Source organism: Pagrus major, chromosome 15, assembly GCF_040436345.1.
Source record: "Pagrus major chromosome 15, Pma_NU_1.0".
NCBI classification, from domain to species: domain Eukaryota; kingdom Metazoa; phylum Chordata; class Actinopteri; order Spariformes; family Sparidae; genus Pagrus; species Pagrus major.
The window spans coordinates 15,513,388-15,532,688 of NC_133229.1; the positions used below are offsets into that span (position 1 = coordinate 15,513,388).

The 19,301-nt window shown below is 42.7% G+C and overlaps 1 protein-coding gene across 1 annotated transcript; it reads right to left on the reverse strand.

Annotated features, from left to right (window-relative positions):
• Positions 1 to 1,729: 1,729 nt before the first annotated feature.
• On the reverse strand, positions 1,730 to 19,227 carry mypn (myopalladin). The gene is made up of 20 exons (XM_073482426.1): positions 18,122 to 19,227; positions 13,522 to 13,697; positions 13,375 to 13,426; positions 12,842 to 13,274; positions 12,670 to 12,744; positions 12,453 to 12,594; positions 11,397 to 11,420; positions 10,869 to 10,985; positions 10,006 to 10,774; positions 8,270 to 9,349; positions 8,051 to 8,183; positions 6,771 to 6,848; positions 5,423 to 5,644; positions 5,195 to 5,344; positions 5,021 to 5,100; positions 4,391 to 4,517; positions 4,095 to 4,302; positions 3,815 to 3,980; positions 3,014 to 3,147; positions 1,730 to 2,907 (listed from the first exon to the last, which is right to left on the reverse strand). Exons 1-20 carry the CDS (start codon positions 19,225 to 19,227, stop codon positions 2,729 to 2,731), a joined length of 5,451 nt encoding a protein of 1,816 aa, XP_073338527.1. The 3' UTR covers positions 1,730 to 2,728.
• Positions 19,228 to 19,301: the final 74 nt, after the last annotated feature.

Below are 19,301 nucleotides of genomic sequence, written 5' to 3' on the forward strand. Positions count from 1 at the left end.
TTGACCAGCTACAATGCTGTTTACATATGAATGCATCAATAATATTATATAACAGTACATGACAGTTTTGCACTGTAAAAAGGAGCCACTCTGCAGAGTGAGTACTTTTGATGCTTGAATACATTTTAAGTCAAATTTAAGTCAAATGTGAATGTAGGACTTTTACACCATGTTGCTGTTACTTTTACTTAAGTAAAGGATCTAAATATTTTCTGGTGTCATCCTTTGTCAGGCAGCACATGTAGCTCCTGTCACTGTGTATTGACAAACTCAAAGCTTGGGTGTAGCGGCAGGTTATGAATGATTAATCACTGTCGGAGGCCTAGAATAATGCCCGTCTCTGGTACTGGGTCATGGACACAAGCTGATGCTGTCTGGTCATTTTGGGATGGACTGGTTAGCTGTGCAATTAGGCATATAATCCCATCTACCAGTTGGTTCATTGATTACAGATTGAGGTAGTTTGCCAGCTGCTGCTTGTCTTGTCTGAGGCCCTCGTCTCAGACGTGGCCTGGCCCTTCCGTGTCTTCCAACCTTTTTTTTTTTTTTTTTACAACCCCTCACATGATTGGCTTGTCTGAGCACCGGTGGCTGAACCATGTCTTCTGTCAAAAGCCATATGTCACAACTGGGGAGTGACCCGTCTGCTCTGACAGAAACATGGCCAAGCATAATTCCAGCTCTCCTTATGGAGAAATGGAGATTAGGGCACAAAGCGTATGTTTCAGTCCAGGAGAAAGTGTAAAAAAAGGATTCCCCTCACATGTGTGGTTTGACTTGATAAATCTCATTATCACCACAGGATTACTTTTAGTTAATAAGCTCATACTTAATTGTAATTAGCATAGTGAGACACGTCACAAGTGTGCTAATACTTTTGGACTTTTATTGCGTTTTTCGAACACATTTTGAGAATCGAGACTGAAAACATTACTGTAATTACTGTGTTGCTAAAGCAAGTGGATTTCATGTAGAAAATGTTTGTTTGTTTTTTCCAAAAAAAACCCTGAAACAAAACAAGTCATTTAGGGCCAAGGGACATTCACCACTAAGCAACACATACAGCACCCAGTTAACAAGCAGGCCTGGCAGCTGGTCAAATGAGGCTCAGAGGATAATTAGGTCACGTAAGGTGAATGTAATTTTATGCCTATTTGAACTCTCTTCCCCTATAATTGGACTGATTAGCAATGCTTAATTGGCTTCCGAGCTTCCCCATTTGTTTTGAATTCAGCACCAGTTTAAGATAATAGGGCTCTGATTACAACAGAGTCAAAACAAGTTCTCAGCAATGACAGCCAACATTGAGATTGTTACCAACATTAATATCGGAGGTAGCAGAGTAAGCTACCCATTAAAGGCAGAGTTCACGCAAAAATGACAATTCAGTCATCATCTACTTAAAGTGATTTGAAAAGACGTTATATACACCCTCTGAGGAAACATCACACTACTTTCCATCAATATGGGGATGAGGAGATAATGACTGAACTTTCATTTTGGGTGAACTGTTCCTTTAACCTATTTCAATACATTCTACATAAAATTCTGAAAAAGAGGGAGGAAACCTTAACATTAATTGACTTAACTGTAATAATACTGCAGTAACAACCTGTTCCAGCGAAGTAAACATGTCACTCTTTTGAATAAATATAACTTTATTCTGAGAAGGACAATATTTTTTTACAATGTGCAACTTTACATCAGTTGAGTATGTTTTCAAATCCTACTTCAATATGTTTCCAAACTGACTTGAATTTATCTGAATCAAAGTTCAATGATAACCTCTGCAGGATACATTTGACCATAAAACAGAAAAAAAAAAAACTTTCCCGACAGCTTTTCGTCTTATCTGACTCATTCCTTTGAAAATCAATCTCGGAGTGTAGATGCAATTGAGATAAATCTTCATCAATACAAAGATGAATGAAAGGAAATTCAAAAAAAGTGTTTCAGCTACTAACCATGAATGAGACTCATCATTATCATGACTATTAAGTGTGTATGTTTAGTTATACAATAGCTCATCTTCTTCAGCCATTGGCATGCATGCACATGAAAAAACATGGTGCAAAAATGTGAACCGGTGATGTCAAGAAAAACTTAGTAGATGAAACCCCACCTTGCTGGAGCCATTTAAGTGAACTGATCTAAATGGCACATTCAAATGTCTATTAATTGAATACACTATGAACTATTTTCAACCATTGATAAACAATAACTTAATTATTTTTATATAAACTTTAAAAGAAAAGTTTACTAGCAGTACAGGTATACAGTATATGAATTGCAGTAAAAATAAGTGGTGCTAGAACAACTTTGAGGACTACCAGTTAAGAACAGATGTTATCCTCAAAATTAAGCAACAACCTCACTATCTATCGCAGCTAATTATGATGTAGAAAACAAACGCGTGTCATTCAAATCTGAACATTACTCAACTCCACTGATGGCTCATGAGATAAGACTTTGCAAATCCATAATTTCTTCTGTATGTGAAACACTCTTCATATGACTTGGGTAAATAGGAATGGTGACAAACCCACTATCAGTGCTGATAGCTTTAACACAATATTTTTTTGCCATTCTAGTATGAATGTATCACTTCAAATGCATCACACAAATAAAACAACGATCTGCTCAGATCATTGTTCTCCTTTTAGCCCTCTACTGTTTTGACCCTCGGGGGGGTCACAGAACATGCTGGGAGGCCTCTGAGGGTCACCGCTCACAGCTCCTCACTCTCCAGCATGACCTCGGGAGGGGAGCTGGAGAAGAGGATGGGGCTGGTCTCCGATGTGGGGAAAGCTGACTTGATGTCGAGCCCCTGGCCTGTCAGAGCTGCGTAGCGGCTGCCTGTGCGCGGCGCCTTCTTCATGGAGGCTGGGACACTCTGATGCCACTGTGCTGAAGGATCAGCAGACAGCTAGTATTACTACTTAAAACGACATGCTAAAGCTATGGCACATGTCTTAATGAAGCTGATAATTAAACAGCTATATAGAATATTAACCATAGATGTCGAGCCTGCAGGTGCACGATACAATCCCAGCTTCGTTTTTTGCTGACACCGTGTACCAGCCAGCGTCATCCTTTGTTGTTGGCTGAATGAGGAGACACACGTATCCTGTTGCATCCTGGCTCATGCTGAAATAAACAGATAATGGAAAATTAATTCCCACAGAGATTTTTTAAACAATTAAAGGAAAAGTTCACCCAGAAATGGAAATTTAGTCATTATCTGCTCACTCCCATGCTGATGGAAAGTCTGGTGAAGTTTCACAGTCCACAAAACATTTCTGGAGCTTCACAGTAAATAGCGATGCAGCATTCTCTTAAACAACTGATGTAATGAGGACTTGTTTGAAAACGTAAAAAACAACCCCACCAAAAAACAAAATGGCTCCATACGGAGTGGTCTGGTGTATAACCCAAGTGTCTGTAAGGCGTTATTTACACCCTTGACACATGATCGAACTCATGCACTTGCTCATGGGCTCATGTACACTTTAGCTTTGTAGCTACAGTGAAGATTTCAGCTTGTAAATAACGTCTTATCAGATCAATTTGGGATCTCTGGACTTCTGGAGACTTAGATTACGCTGGACAAGCTGTATGGAGCCATTTTATGGGGGGGTTGGTTGTTTCACTTTGAAGCTTCAGAAATGTTTTGTCTTGACTATGGAATTTCATCCTACTTCCAATCTGCATGAGGCTGAGTAGATAATGACTGAATTTACATGTTGGGTGAACTTATCCTTTGAGTTGCAATAACTGAAACAGCTACACGGAGATGCTCAGAACTCTTCCTGACCTGATCCTGTCCTTACTCCGAGGAATGGTGTCATTGTCTTTCTTCCAGAAGATGGCCGGAGGGGGCATACCCACCACCCGACACTCCAGCCTGACTGGAGTTCCTTCAGGGATACCCATGTTCTGCAGCTTCTCCAGGAACTGGGGAGGGTGCTTCATCTCTTTCTCTAAAGTGGACATGACCTTTATTACCTTAACTTTCCAACAGGGAATTGAGACATCACACTTAAGTATTCAACTGATTTTTGTATGTAAGATCATTGATTGTTTCCAGTCCTTACCCACAACTTTCAGCTCTAGACTAAAGGAGCTCTGCCCTGCTTTATTGCTTGCAATGCATGTGTATGTGCCTTCGTCATTCTGCGTCAGAGGATCGATGATCAGAGAATGGACGCCATTCTCACGCACCAACATCTTGTGTAACAGGTCTGGATAGATTGGCTTACCGTTGACCAACCACATCAGCTCTGGGTTGGGGAGGCCGCTCACCTGGAAGACAAAAAAGGTTGAAAGTAAAGTGAGGAAAAACATGCAGTATTTTTACAGATTGCATTACATGTCAGGAGCTGCTGCTTACCTTACAGTCTAGTCTACACAGTCTTCCCTCATGAGCCAGCATATCCCCCGGAGCCTGGAGGAAGTGAGGCCGAAAAAAGCGCTCCTGGGTTTGCTCACTTTCAACTTCCTGTATGCGGGATCGCACCCTGAAAACATGAGAAAGTGAGCAGTAGTAGTGTGCTGATTGAAATATCGATACTTCAGATCCCAAATGTGTCTATTCTAGGATCGATTCACATATTAAAAGATTGATATCTAGACTCAGTAATTTGGGGTGATCATCGCAGTAGAAAGTAACTACGCTATAACCAGGATCTGTTAACGTTCAAACATCTGGAGTTCCCCACATTCTTAAAACTATAACATGCCATTTTATGAAGATTTTGTACAAAGTATCGGTATCGTATTGGCGATACCAGCCTGGGTTTTACTTGTTATCGGATCGGAAAGGAAATCAGTGGTACAGCACCTCACAATAATCCATGTTGGTCTTTGTTGTGGTGCATGTTAGCATATTTTTATAGATCCGTACATGATCACAAAATATCATTATTGTCAGGGAGGAAAATGTATAACTGGTTGGTTCCTCTTGCTGCTGAGGGATTCTTCTTACCTCAGCAGATCACACTGCACACTCAGTCCTGCTCACCTCTGAGAGTGAATAGGTATCAGTCGGGTTCGGGGAGGTCCTGTTTGGACTATCAAATGACCCGAGCAGCTGATTCGTCCCTGGTGGTCATTAAAAAGCAATCAGCAATTCAGATTTTGCAGCGGGGGAGAAGGTGTTGACAACATAAACAGGAAGCTGAATGAGAAGTATTACCTGTGGATTAGCTGCCATGACGGTGTAGTTGCCATCATCGTCATTGGTCGTGGACTCTATATGTAAAGCACAGGTCCCATCCCCTTCTCTTATCTTCTTGTAATGGATGTTCTTCCTCAAAATCTGCTTGCCATCCTTGAACCAGTAAACCTGATGAGAGATGCGAAGGGTGTGAAGAAGTGAAAGATCATTGGTGTTATTTGTGCAGCACAGTTGTTGACCCCTCACCTTCGGAACAGGAACTCCCAGTATTTTACATGTGAAAGTGACAGGCACGCCTTCCATGGCTCTGAAATTCCTCAGCTTCTTGTCAAATATGGGAGCGATACATCTTCCTGTCGGGACGTCATCGTGCTGCACCTCATCGTCCGACTCCTCCACCGGCGTTCGCTCCAAACGGAATTCAATCTCGCTCATTAGTCTCTGCTCAAAACTGGACACTTTGTACTCCTGAAAGAGGAAAACCACTGCATAAAAGTCATCATCACTGTCACATTACTGCGTGCACTATCCGGCTTTTCCCCTGAAAATTGGTGGCTGCAATAACATGCATACAGTCAACATGGGCGCCAACACGTTGAAAGGGAACAAAAAATGTGCAATTATCAAGAATATGAGACAACATGCATCTATTTAACATGAAGCAACAGTGGTATTAAAGCAACATTATGTAGAAATTAGTGCGATTCGACGCCCACCACAGTTTTGTAATGTAATGTAGATGCTAACTGCAAAACACAACTCATGATGTCATAACAATGTTATGTGTTGAAAACTTAGTATGTTGAAGTAAACATGTACGCAACGCTGTGATCCTACCCTCTCACTGAAATTACATAGTGTAGAAACAAGTGATAGGGGGGCAGAGAGGCACCATTCACTTTACAAGACACTGTACCAGCAAAATGATTGTAAGCTGTTATTTTAAGGTAAAAAAGTTGCATAATGTTGCTTTAAAGTAACTATCCGTGGCCCAAATCTTAAAACAAAAACAGACTGTGACTTTAAACCACTTGATGATAAGGAGCATGCAGTGGCGTCTGTCTGACAGTATCACTCCTGGTTGGTAAAAATATCATGCAGCCAAACAAACAAAAACAAAAAAAAAGGCTGAAGGTAAAACAGTGAACAGAGGAAGATGAACTGTAGTCTCGACATTTATGCACCTTTTTTTATTTAGCTAAGACAAAACTATATGGACTGTATATATTCAGGTTTGTGAGTTGAAGAATAAAGACTAAGCTCTGTTGACCTTTTGGGAAAATCTTAAATGCAAACAGAGAATGGGGCTGCAAGCTTCAGTGGGGAAAATGTCAAATGAGTTAACTTGAGAATACAGCACTACACAACAATAGAGTCATTAGTTTCATGAATTTTAACCCTTTTTATCAGATTATTAGTGCAGGTTGTGTATTAGTTAACAGAAGCATGGATGCTCGATTAGAGATATTGATTAACTATGATATTTGAATCAGTATATGAGCATATCCAGAGTTTTGTAATCTCAGTCTGAAACATCTTAATAACCCATACAGCCTAGAGCAAAGCAGTGCTTGGGACGGGATGATCCTTGTACCTCATCATAGTTAATGACAGTAGCAGGAATGTTTGGTCCAAGAGGTCTGCTCGCTGTTTTCCCCTCATTACTCAGCTTCTATGAGAGGATAGGGATGGATGATGAACACCAACAAAACGCACACATACTGTACATACATACTGATGGAATAATGTGCAAGCTGTTGTTATCAGCATGCATGTGTTGTTAAGGTACACAGACACACAATGATGAAAAATCGTGAATGACTAGGGAGGGAGTAATGGATGATGCAGCGAGTTCTTCATCGCCTCGGAGTCAATTGGAGTGATTTTATGTCTCTTTTATTAATTTTTACAGTTTTAAATGTCTGTTGAGGTCCACTCACTTTAAAATAAATACATACTAGGTAGAAAGCTTGAGTCATTGGTTAATATATAGTCAACTTCTTCCTTAAAAGCATAAAAACCTAGATTGCAACAGTTGGTTAGTTAAAATCTTGTGATCACATACCTCCATGTCAACAAACTGATCATTTATTGACATTCATATTCACACAGTAGTCTAACATCTAACTGAGCAGGGATGTAATGGAGCCAGAAATCAACTATATATTTAAATAAATAGTGGACCCACCTGATTGGTGGAGCTAAATTAAAAAGGTATATTATGCAGGGTTTTCATTAAAAAAGTGTATAGACTCATAAGAAACTCCTGAGACTCAAGAGAAGTGTCTGTATCATTGTTTTTCACTATTTTCTTCGCTGTGCTGTGCTTGGGATGTTTCTGGGCATCAGCCTTTGGACCGTGGTGTGTAGCCCTCAGCCAATGACAGCGAACAGGGTGTGAGGTTGGTATCCTAAAATCTAATATAAAATCGCAGTGACCAGATGACATCGCAGTCTCCGCCTCGCTCATCTGCTCTCGACCCGTTGTGATGTATAAAAAGTTGCAGAGGCAAACAGCTGATAAGCTGGAGCGTGTTGTGCTTTTGAACGTAACCTCTGTGAGTAAATCAGAAAATAATATTTTATTTCTCTGATTCACTACTTTGTTCTCGCTAGCAGCGCTCCCTCTCTTATTTTGCTCTCTAGCTCACTCAACCACCACTGTTCTCTCTCTATCTCGACCTCTGAGCAGGGCAGGGGGGGCAACTTTGAATAGTGTGTTTAACAACAAAACAACAAATCCTGCATAATATGCCTTCAGGTAGTTGTTGAATTTAATTGTTATTGTATTTATTCCCCACTACATCACTGCAAATGAGGCAGTCAAAAAAGATGCAATCAATCAGAGCAGCAGAGCTGGAAACAACTTAGTACCTGTTGATGTGCAAATTGTGGAGTATCATCTTTAAAACGAAGCTTTTTCTCGATGTCAAGGAGTAGAATTTCTTTAGTCTCTCGAATGTCTTCTATCGACGGGAGCCGCACCCTTGGTATGCTCTTTTTTAGCCTGAAGAGACAGAAACAAAACACGTATTAGAGCATGAGACAGTTCGCCAACCTTTTAAGCTTTATAGTCTGTCAGAGAGGGCGTACCCTAAAGGAGCTCCCCTGGGCAGGCCCATTGAGTTGGTGGGCTGACTCGGGGTCAGGGACGGCAGGACTGAGCTCAGGAACGCCACAGGGTTTTGAATGGGGCTGGGGGTGGAGCTGCTGGAAGTGGGAGAGGAGGCCTGAGGAGGCGACTGGGCTCGTAGGGCGAACATGCTGTTCAGGAACGACGCCGACCCCGGTGTGGGTGAAGACACCAATGACGGAGGGCTGGTGGCAGACTTGAGCACCCTTGTGGGGAAGATCCTTGGTGGCGGGGAGCATGGCGGGAGAGTAGGGGAGCTTGCTGCAGACGAGTTGAGCTCAGCAGCCAGCTCGTGGAGCAGAGGAACAGGGGATTCTGTCGGGGAAGGACTCCTGACTGGTGAGAAGGTCTGAGCAGCTATAAACTCTTTAGGCCGGGCGTAGTTGAAGGTGTGTGAGGTGGCTGTGAGGTTCATGAGGGAGGCGTGGGTAGTTCTCAGAAGAGGAGCGGGAGATGTGATCTGCTGTAAGGATGGGGTCAAATCTGCGGGGGCTGTGCTAAGCTTTGGTGCAGGAGGAGAGAAAAAGTGGGGAGTGGGTGCAGTTGTGGCAAGAGCTGCAGGGGTTAGGTTGAGGTGGGAGGCATGAATGGTGTTCATCTGGGTTACATGAGCTATACTGAGAGGAGTTCTCAGCTGTGGGGCAGGTGGAGGCGAGGTCACCAGTAAGGAAGTCTTAAGCTGAGGAAGTGAAGGAGGGGAGCTCAAAGGAGGAGCTGTAGAAGTGTTCAGACGGGGTGAGAGGGTGGTGTTGAGTGCCGGAGCAGAGCTTAGAGAGGGAGCAGGGGGGGCGGTGGTGAGTGGAGGTGCTGAGGAGGGTGTTGTGGTGTTAAGGTAGGGCTGGAAAGGCGGCGGATGGGGTTCACGGTGCGTCCTGGGTGACCATAGCGGGCCTTCGTGGGAGCTTTGGACCTCGGGCTGGATCTGGATCTGGATCGGGGGGTGGGACTGAGGCTGGGTGTAGGTTTGGGTCTGAGGTTCGGTATCCTGCTGCTGCTCCATGAGGACCTGGTTGTGCAGGAGCTGGAGCTGGGCTGGGTCCCTGTTGATCAAGGCAAAACAAAAGTTACTAACCAAAGAAATGACACTATACATGGTGAAAATGAGAGAGGCTGAGTGCACTGCTCTCATAAATTAAGTCCATGCAGTGGAGCCCAGCAGGAATGAGCCAAAGTCAGCATGAAGAACACTCTGCCCTTTTATGGGCTACCAACAAGTAGCCTGCAAACAAAACAAGCTCGAGACACTTTCAGCCTTCATTCTTCACACTTCTCTTTTACTTGTCAAATTACTGCAAATGCAGTCAGACTAAACAACATAGAACAAACTGTCATATTTATCTCTGTGTTTTAGGCTGAGGATGTCAAACAACAGTGAACAGCTAATCACACAATACAAGTTTTCACTTACAGCATTAAATACTAGAAATACCAGATGAACATAAATGCATAGAATTGCACTTACAAATAGAAAATGCCATCCTTTGTTTTAGAGAGCCGAAAGGTCCACATTTGAAGTCTTCATGGATTGCAACTGACTACAGCTGCTGGTTGAGTCAGTGGAGGAGGAACCTCCCACCTCTCAATACAGCCCATCTATTTCACTTTGATGCAGCACATACACAATTTGGATAACCCATCTACGAAATCTCTCTTACACTACCCTTTTGCAAACCATTTCTGAGTCTCATCTACTCACAATTTGGGTTTAGCCCGCACTGGTGGTGGTTCTTTGTTGGCCGACATCTGTGCGTCTTCATCAGACTGATAGGTCGCATCACTTTGTTCATCCTCCTCGTCCTCTGGCAGCTTGAAGTGCACACGCAGACCGACCCTGGAGCTGGAGCGCGAGTCTTTGTGGTTTGTATGGTTGCCAGTCTTTAGGCAGGAGTTCGGAGGGGGGTCAGGGAGCGGCACCACAATGGGGCTACCATTCTGATGGTTTGAGGTCCCCTTAATTTTGGGACTTGTGTCTGGCGACGTCACTGAAGGTCTGGACACTTCCTGCTCAGCCGAAGGCTCAAACGCAGATGGAGAGGTGAAGGGTTTTGGGTATGAGAGCACCTGTGCAGTGGTCTGTGGTTCTGGACGTGCTCCATTGGATCCAGGACGGTGGTGGAGGTAGGAAGGATCTAAGTTTGGGGTGCTAGTGCTGAGGGAGTTGAGGCACAAGCTGCTGCTCAGGCTGGAGGGTTCCAGACTGGGTAGACTGGTGCGGAGGGGGTCCGGACGCAACATGCTGGAGCTGTGGGGGTCAAGACGGAGGGTGCTGGTGTTTAAGGGGTCCAGGCGTAAGGTGGTGGAGATGAGCGGGTCAAGGCGAATGGTGCTGGAGTGGGGCTTGATGCTGTTGGTCACAGTAACCTCTGGTTGAGGGTTTACAGTGGGAGCTGATAGGGAAGGTTCTTGGATTCGACTTGGCTCCGTTACACTGTTGAAAGGCCTCACATGGTTGCTGCTGCCATTGCCTGATGAGAATCAGATATGATAGATGTCAGTAATTTCAATTCAATAAATGATAACTATTGATGTTTTTGTAAAGTGAAGAAAAAGAAGTGTTACCTTTGACCCTCAGTGCAGCGGTGCTGGACACCGTTCCATACTTGTTGCTCGCTGTGCAAGTAAACATCCCTGAATCTTCAGGAAAGACCTCAGCAATGACCAGCGTGCATATTTCCTCTAGACGTAAAAAAGTGATACTCACATTATCAAGTTGGTTTGGTCTGACTGCATCATCAACTAGAGATAATCTTAACACAGTGAGGAAAGATACATGACTTGTGTGTTTCAAATGCCCAGCAGTGAGATTTCTTTGTGTCACTGGGGCTGAGAGTCTATCTGCAGCTGAGGCAGGTTGAAGGGATCTGCCATGGTGGTTTGATACAGGATGAGAGACTACCTTATATGGTCCAGAGTCAGGGAAAAGCAGCCCTGGCTTATGTACAGAAGAAGAGCAGAAGCCTTAGCCAAGGACTATAAACACTTCAGCAGAGTAATATGTACACACTGCAGCATCATACACAGACAGGCAGCTGCTTCGGTGCAGTCAACACTTGTTTTTGACCGATGAGGATTTAATGAGATATGTACCTGATTCAGCTGGAGATCTGGGCTCTGAAACAGAAGCAAGCACCAAAATCATTACGACACTGCAATAAAGTGCAACAGCTGAAGTTATGGTGTAAGAATAATAGATAATATAATAATAGATTATCATCACTGAGCATACACCACAACCATTTGAGGCGAGATGACTTATGTCATTTTTGAAATTTCCTTATAGAAATATAATGTATTTATGCTTCAACACTTCAACACTAAACAACATATATTAAATGCATATAAACACATCCTTAACCTTGAAAAAATGTCTGCTTTTTGTCCTCATTAAACACCCTCTACCATTGGAAAGGATTTGATATAAATAGATATTTTTTCTTGCGATAAAGGACTTTATGTTTATATGTCTCACTGCTGACATGCAGTATACTAACAGCCTTTTGAAGCACAGTGTAGATCTTAAATTACTCAATTTATCTTTAAAAGGTGCAATATGTAAAACTTTTTTTTTTTTTAAATTCCCCAAAATAATTAAAATAATAATGGAATATGAGGAAATAAGAGTTTCGATGTTATATTGAAGTGGTATCTGCTGAAGTTAGCACGCTAACCAGCTAACCCCAGCGCTTCTTTTCTTTGCGATCTTCATTGGCATTTTTTTTATGCCTAAAAAAAACTATATTGTCAAACTGTCATGTTTGCTACTGAATAAACTGAATAGACAAACTGACCTTAAAGGACAACACAATTTCATACTGTTTAACTTTGTTTATATTTGGCGGACCCTGCCACTCTTTCTAGCTTCAAACAGTGTTCTGGGGACCTTATTTTCCTCTGAGAACAGCTTGTTTAAAATAAATATTTCTGAGTTTGTATCATCACCTCATGAATATAATAAATATTAAAATTCTGAGTTTGAATTTCTTCTCCAAAACTACATAGTGCCCCTTTAAGTCTTTAAATTTTGCAAGTCCAAAAACTCTTAACCCTAACCCAAATGAATCCAGAGGACACAACGCTCTCAAAAATACATTACGCTTATTTGCAATTTTAATATCACAGCATTGAGATGGCAGCAGAGCTTACTTTTCTGCAGGATCCTGAAATCAGGAGAGTCCTCTATGATCTTTCCCTCTCTGTACCAGTCCACTCGAGGTGACGGGACCCCTTTCACGCGGGACTCTAGCACCACCAGCTGGCTTTCTGATGCAAGGAGGTCCTGCAGGCTCTGGTGGGACATGAGAGGCTACATCAATATAACACATAAGAGTAGCAGCACACATCCTTTTTAGAATGACTCTACCTTTGTGAACACAGGGGCAGCCATGATAGGTTGCCCGTTTAACCCTTGTAGACAGTTGTGGTTGGAGGTTTGACTCTGAAATATCAAACAAAAAAAACAGTGAACATGTTGGTTAAAACATACGTAACTGATCAATGAACAAAATTTAAGTGGAAAGAAGCAACTCTTCTACCTCAGGTTGGGATGTCTGTATTGGAGCTGACAGGACAGGCAGCACAGGAGTCAAAGGCAATGATACAGCTACAGCTGCGGCTGTCTGCACCGGCGATAATGTGGATATGACTGAGACAGATGTTGACACCTCCTGAACTTCTAAGAGATCTGTATTGCCAGATGACAAAGCAGGAAACACCTGCACAGGTGACACTGTTGTCTCCTCCTGTGCTGTAGGTGCCACAGGTGTTTTAGAGAGCTCTGGGACTGGAAGAACAGTGACGGATGTCTGCACTGGTAGAGGAGGTTCTGGGATTATTTGGTTAGTCGTTGCAGAGGAGAGCTGCTCTGCTGGCTCCTCAATGGCTGCTGCAGGTTGAGATGAAGGAGAGTCTTCCTCTTCTGCAGAGAGAGTTTGGCTTGATGATGGCGTTAGAGATTTACTCTGCAGCCTTTCAAAATCACAAAAGGAAGAAATGAGAGGTCTCATTTAGTGTTGCAATAAGGTGAGAGGCTAAAGGAAATGACAATATGGTAAAAAAAAAAACTCACTGTGCTACATGTTCAAAGTGCTGTTCTCCCTCAGAATCCGAAGAGGAGGCACCTGTTGGTTTAGACAAACAAGTGCACACACTCCACACATTACTAACTGTGTTTAACTTACAGTAAAAGAGTCAATAAGAAAGAAAGAAACACCACCTTCGACATAGATCTCAGCTGATGTGGAGTCAGTGCCATAGAAATTAGATGCGAAGCAAGAGTAGCGTCCAGTATCTTCCTCAAATGCCTCTGCGATGATCAGAGAGTGCCGCTCACCGTCGGTGATGATCTGAATGTCTGGGCTGTTCTCCAACTCCTTGCCCTCACAAAACCACCTGCAGATAAACATAAACAGCGAACTGCTCAGTACAACTTAGGATCAGAGGTTACCTCCAGTCAGACAATTTTCTATTTATTAAAAGCATTTTTAAAGCAAATATGTAGAAGCAAATCACCTTGTGTAAACTGTCACCGACCATCAGCTTTAAAAGTATCCTTTTTTTGGCCACTAGTAGCACATTGCTTTCCTTGACTTAAGAAAAGGTTTTACAAATATAAAATCTCCACACAAATCATAATAGAAAGAATAATAATTGACCTTGTTTGCAGTTCAAGGTGTCCTGTCTTTTGATAGCATTGTTATGTGATTGAAACATACTACAAGGAACTCTTAACTGGTCTCAATTTATATTGATGACCTACTTAAGTGAAAAAGACCTTAATCAAAAAGATTGGCTATTTCTGATTGTTATAGTTATCCTTAATGCTTGTCGTCAGGTCAGATTCTGACTTGTCTGAGTTGGTTAAGTCACAAAATTAAAGCTAATCTTTAAGGCGGAGAACTGAGGATGAATTGAGGAGTTTCACAGCGTGAGAAAAGAAGCTGCCCTGTAGTCTGGTGGTACGACACTAAAACAACATTTACTTTGTTTCACCATCATCATATTTTGTCCAAATCAGAATCAATAAAAATCATGGTTCCCGGTAGCTTTAACTATTATTTCAGTAGGAGATTTTACGTGCTTAAGTATTTATAACCCCATCCTCACACAGTGTCATTTTCCCTATATTAACCTTCTGACACACTTTCAATGAGGCTGGTACCATGTGCCACCCCTCCCTGTTCCCTTATAGTGCCTCTGGCCTGGTGCCATGTAGTAGAGTTATGCAGGCCAAGAGAAAAACGTTCTGATGAGCAAGCCATATCCCTTTCCCTGTAAGACAAGAAGCAACAGCAGCGTGCCATGCCAGGTTAGAGGCAGGCAACGCACTGTTGATATTATGAAGATGATGGGTACAGAACAACAGATCTAAAGGCACCTTGAGTTCATAAAAAGTGTATGCACTTTATCTTTTTATTGCCTTTATAAATGAGAGGAGAGGTGGGGGGTGACAGGTTACATTGGCCGGTGTCCTAAAGCCAATTATCAATATTGTAATCTATAATTTTATGCTTTCAAATTGGGAATAAATGAGCAGAAATCATATCAAAATGTGGAAAAGTGTCTACCTGGCTAATATTACATGTCCTTAGCCCTAACATCTTGTACATTGGCAACAGTCTATTTATTCATTGTAAAACTATGATAGTAAACCTCTAACTTTTCCTGTCCTGACCAGCAGCATATGCAGGCGCCTCTACGTCAAAGTACATCTATTTTGAGCAGATGAGGCCATGATGCTTTATAAAATCCAGCCAATAAACAAACAGGATGAATGAGGTGAGGTGTGTTAATCTCTGGCAAGACATCATTATACAGTCATAAATCATTTCTAGTGCTTGTACCCCTCTCATGGATCACCTATAGGGAAGACTTTTTCAAATAAATATGCAGGCAATTACACTTCTGGTTGAAGATGTCCCAAACTGCAGACATAAAAAAGTGCTGTATATATTATTGTACATGTAAAAGATCTTGAAAGTTGAAAAAGTCAAAGAAGTTCCTCTCTCCCACAGTGAACACTGCTCCTGAAACGCCTCATCAGTAGTCTCGGTTTTAATTTGGTGACTTTGTGACATCACACTACGTCACCATGTCACACATTTGTATAATATATGCCCAGGACTGGGAGGGTTACTTTAAAAATGTATTCTGATACAGTAAGTGGTATAGGAGGGGTGGCCTTAAAGGTCCTATTTGAAAGAAAAGTTGATTTTTGAGTCTCATTCCCAACTCTTTGGGATGGCAGCCGCCCCGTCGTACAATCCCAAAGCGTCAGTTTTTGACAAGTTGTGAAACCCAGAGCGTAATTATTTGACGAGTTGGGAATGAGACTCAAAAATTATATTTTTATTACAAATAGCACCTTTAAAGAGACAGGAGTTAAAACAGAGCGTGTCAGACAGAGGGGGAATACAATGCTGCAGAAATGGACAGTATTAGAAAACTGATGTGTTTTTTGAGCTCTAAAGCATATAAACCTATTCTAGTAGTAACCCAAAATAAAATTATTAACCTGAAAATGAGCATAATAAGCTTCTGTATTTTAAAGAAGTCCTGGTTAATCCAGTGAAAACATGACACTACAAAGAAGATCTGTTTCTGATACTTGAGTACAACACAGGCTCGAATGTGCTGTCATGAGGTGACCTATATCATTTCTAATGAGTAAGCGTCTAAATTGAAAGCATGAGTAGTAGGGGAGCTGGCTGGTCTATGAGGCAAAGACCCCGCTCGCTGCACCTGTCACGGCTATTTTTCCTCTGGACATCAGAACCAGAGAGGAGATTCCCTCTGGAGCCATGGGAGCTCTAACTGACTGGCCCAATCACATACGCAAAATGCTAAACATAGACTCGGAGTACACACAATGCTATACCCTGACACACCAGAGACAGTTCAACACTGCAAACTGATGGGAAATATGAACCTGATGACTTGATTTTGACACCTTTAAGTCATGGTCAGAAGCACGCTAGCTGCATTGGTAGGACAAACAAGCACGTCAATGAAAAAGCTTCAAAATAAGTGTGTATATGTAACATTTTAAGGGGAAAGCACTGAATCAGACCTCTAATCTAGCTAAAACAAATAAAGATATCACCCAGGCAATAACTATAAATCATCTTACCAAACTCTTCACGCTTCTGCCAAGAGCTCAGTTGGTTCCATTATCAGAAGTGACTACAGCTCGCTGTGCCAGTGCAGTCTAAAAATGGCCGAGAGCTACATTCTCCCCGGACAAGTATATGTTAGCGGCTCAACAATGTTCAGCAGGACCAACAAGCCCATGCCCCCTATAGTCTGACACCCCAGCTTCACTTCAGTTCAAGACTTTGATGTCCTGGGAGGGAAACTCTACATCCAGCCAGGGCTTTAAAACAATTCTAACAAAACTGCCTTATAAAGTGCAAGAAAAGAAGTAAAAAGAGTTCGAAGGGGTAAGAACTGTCTTATTTCTTCTGGTTTGGTCTGATACCAAAGGCAGTTAAGGGGTAACTCCACCAATTTTACACTGTAAATAGTGTTTATAGGTCTTGGGGAGTACTACTGCATATGTGAAAAAAAGTAGAATAAAGCCTTTAGTGGCTCGAGACAAAGATTTCTTTAATCTGATAAATTGCCTCCAGTGATGTCAGTCAGTGGCTTGCAATGTGGATAATGTAGGAGCCAGGTTGTGAAAAGCATACCAGTGGTCTGCATTGCACTCCTATAACTATGGACAATTTAAAACAAATGATCAAAATCAATACAGCAGAACCAGAGGCCTTTTTTATTACAAAAGTAGACTACTTTTCTCCCTTTTCTAACCTGGTTTGCCTACATTACCCACAATGAACTTTAGCCACTGAGTAACATCACAGAAAGTAATTTATCACATTACATGCAGCTTCAAAGACTTTATACTACTTTTTTCCACACAGGAAAACTCCACAAAACCTGAAAACAGTTACCCTTTAACTGAAGGTATAAAATCCTCTCATATTTTGGCACATTCTGACTTCAGACAGTTACGGCATTAACTAGGACGGCACCCTCGGAAGAATCTGGTGGCATTCTTCAGAACAACAGGAAGCCTGGTGTGATTATGTTTTTCCCCTGATGGCCAAGGAACACACACCTACACAAACACAGGTTCAGTTGTTCAGCTGTTGCTATCATCATATGTCACTTCTGTGCGGAGGTGCCAAGAAAAAACGAGAGAAGATGAAGGTACACACATGGATAGATCTGGGGTTTCTGAGGCAGATAGCCATAAATATCTGAGTTTAAAACTATATCTATTGTAAACATGAATGTATAAGACATACCCACAAAAAAGATTTTTTGGCACCTTAAATTTACCAAGATACAGACCAAGACATTGTTTAAAAATAACACATCAGTGCTCTCTGGTGGACAAACTATCTGTGGCACGTCTCTACTGCCACTTGCTGATTTATCAGCAGACATAGTTGACAATACCAATATGTATTATAAGTTAATGTTGTATTTCTGTATCTCATCTGCCAAATGTTTATTATAACATTATTACATGTTTTGGAGTAAAAATTGCAGCATTTGTCTCTGAAATGTAGTGGAGTAAAAGTACGTATGTCATCGTTACATCACTATCTTCTAACATCTTCCCCAAACAAAAAGGCCCCCCTAACCTATCCAGACCCCTCAGTACACTGTACATCTCCACTCACACAACCTCACTGGCCTTTCTGCTTTTTCAAGTGTTGCATTTTTACAATGAGACAAAAGTAGACTACTTCTGAAAGAGCATGGATGCAGAAAGAAAAGAAGGAAACATCAGAACTTGTTTGGCTTACCGGACTTCAGGCACAGGGAGTCCTCTCACAATGCAGTCTAGTTGGACCTTACTGCCCTCTGGAACCTCCCTGCTTTTCAGTTTCTGGATGAAATGAGGAGGATCGCACACCGGATCTGCTGGGTACGGAGTTTCATTCAAGGCACAGCTTTCAGCCTCCTCCTCCTCCACCCCCTGCGAAACAGAGTGCTGCTCCTCAGTAATCCTGCAGTCCTGAAACTCCACATGCCCGATCCCGGAGTCAGGCTGAACCTCTGGATGGTGGCTGACAGGAGGGCTGGGTCTCTCCTCTTCCTCCTCCTCTTCCTCCTCCTCTACCTGCATGGCAATGCGCTCCCTGTTATCTTGGCCGACGGGATAAACCGTCCCATCGTTCTGACTCTTGTTCTGGTTCCTACTCCTGTGGGTTTTGCACGCTCTGGGTCGTACTCGTTTGGAGCTGTTGGCCTTGAAGAGAGAAGAGAGCTCCTCAATGAAGTCTGCTGCCTTGTTGAGGAATTCCTTCTTGGACTGGGTCTCTACGCCGTACGGGGCATTCCTACCAGACCTGTTAAAGTCGTTGAATCCTTCACTGGAGTCCGTGCTGTTCCTGATCATGTTTTCCTGCCGTGTGGATGCTTTGTGCATCTTTCTATCTGATGTGAATGTTGTTGTGTGTGTTGCTGGCAGTTCTTTGAATTCAGGGGCTGGCTGGGTGAAGGACACAGTGGAGGGGGCGGCAAAAGGAGCAGGAGAGGGGTTAGCCAAGGGAACAGATGGGGGTTCAGAGGAAGAAACCGAGGCTGAGGAGACGTTGGAGGGGGTTAATTGCTTGACAGAGGCCTTGACCTCTGCCCTCTCCTCTCGAGACTCATGTCCGATGGCCTGGCGGGCCAGGTTCACACTCTTATCCAGCTCCTCTTGGCTGAGGAAGGCTGAGAGGTCGGGGAATTGGGGATCATTGTGGCCCACAGAGTCCTCGGTCTTGCCTTTGAGGGAGCCGTAGATCTGAAGGCGTGAGGAGGAAGCGTCTGAGCGGCTATGGTGCTGCTGGGCCCTGGCCTCTGCCAAGTAGCTCTCTCTTAAGAGCTGAGACAGCGACGGCGGCTGGTCTGTGTTCTCTTGCATGCTGTGAAAGTAATCACAAAGTTCATTTTAAAACAAGTCCCCATCTACATCCTTTTGCCATTGTCAATACACTT

What these genes read in the sequence shown, in the direction of transcription:
- mypn (XM_073482426.1), bottom strand. Translation starts at nt 19,227, where the DNA reads ATGCAAGAGAACACAGACCAGCCGCCGTCGCTGTCTCAGCTCTTAAGA. An exon ending in TGGGAGTTCCTGTTCCGAAG is followed by an intron (nt 5,345 to 5,422) that starts GTGAGGGGTCAA and finishes ATCTCTCATCAG; the next exon opens with GTTTACTGGTTCAAGGATGG. An exon ending in CGGAGTAAGGACAGGATCAG is followed by an intron (nt 3,148 to 3,814) that starts GTCAGGAAGAGT and finishes TGTTTATTTCAG; the next exon opens with CATGAGCCAGGATGCAACAG.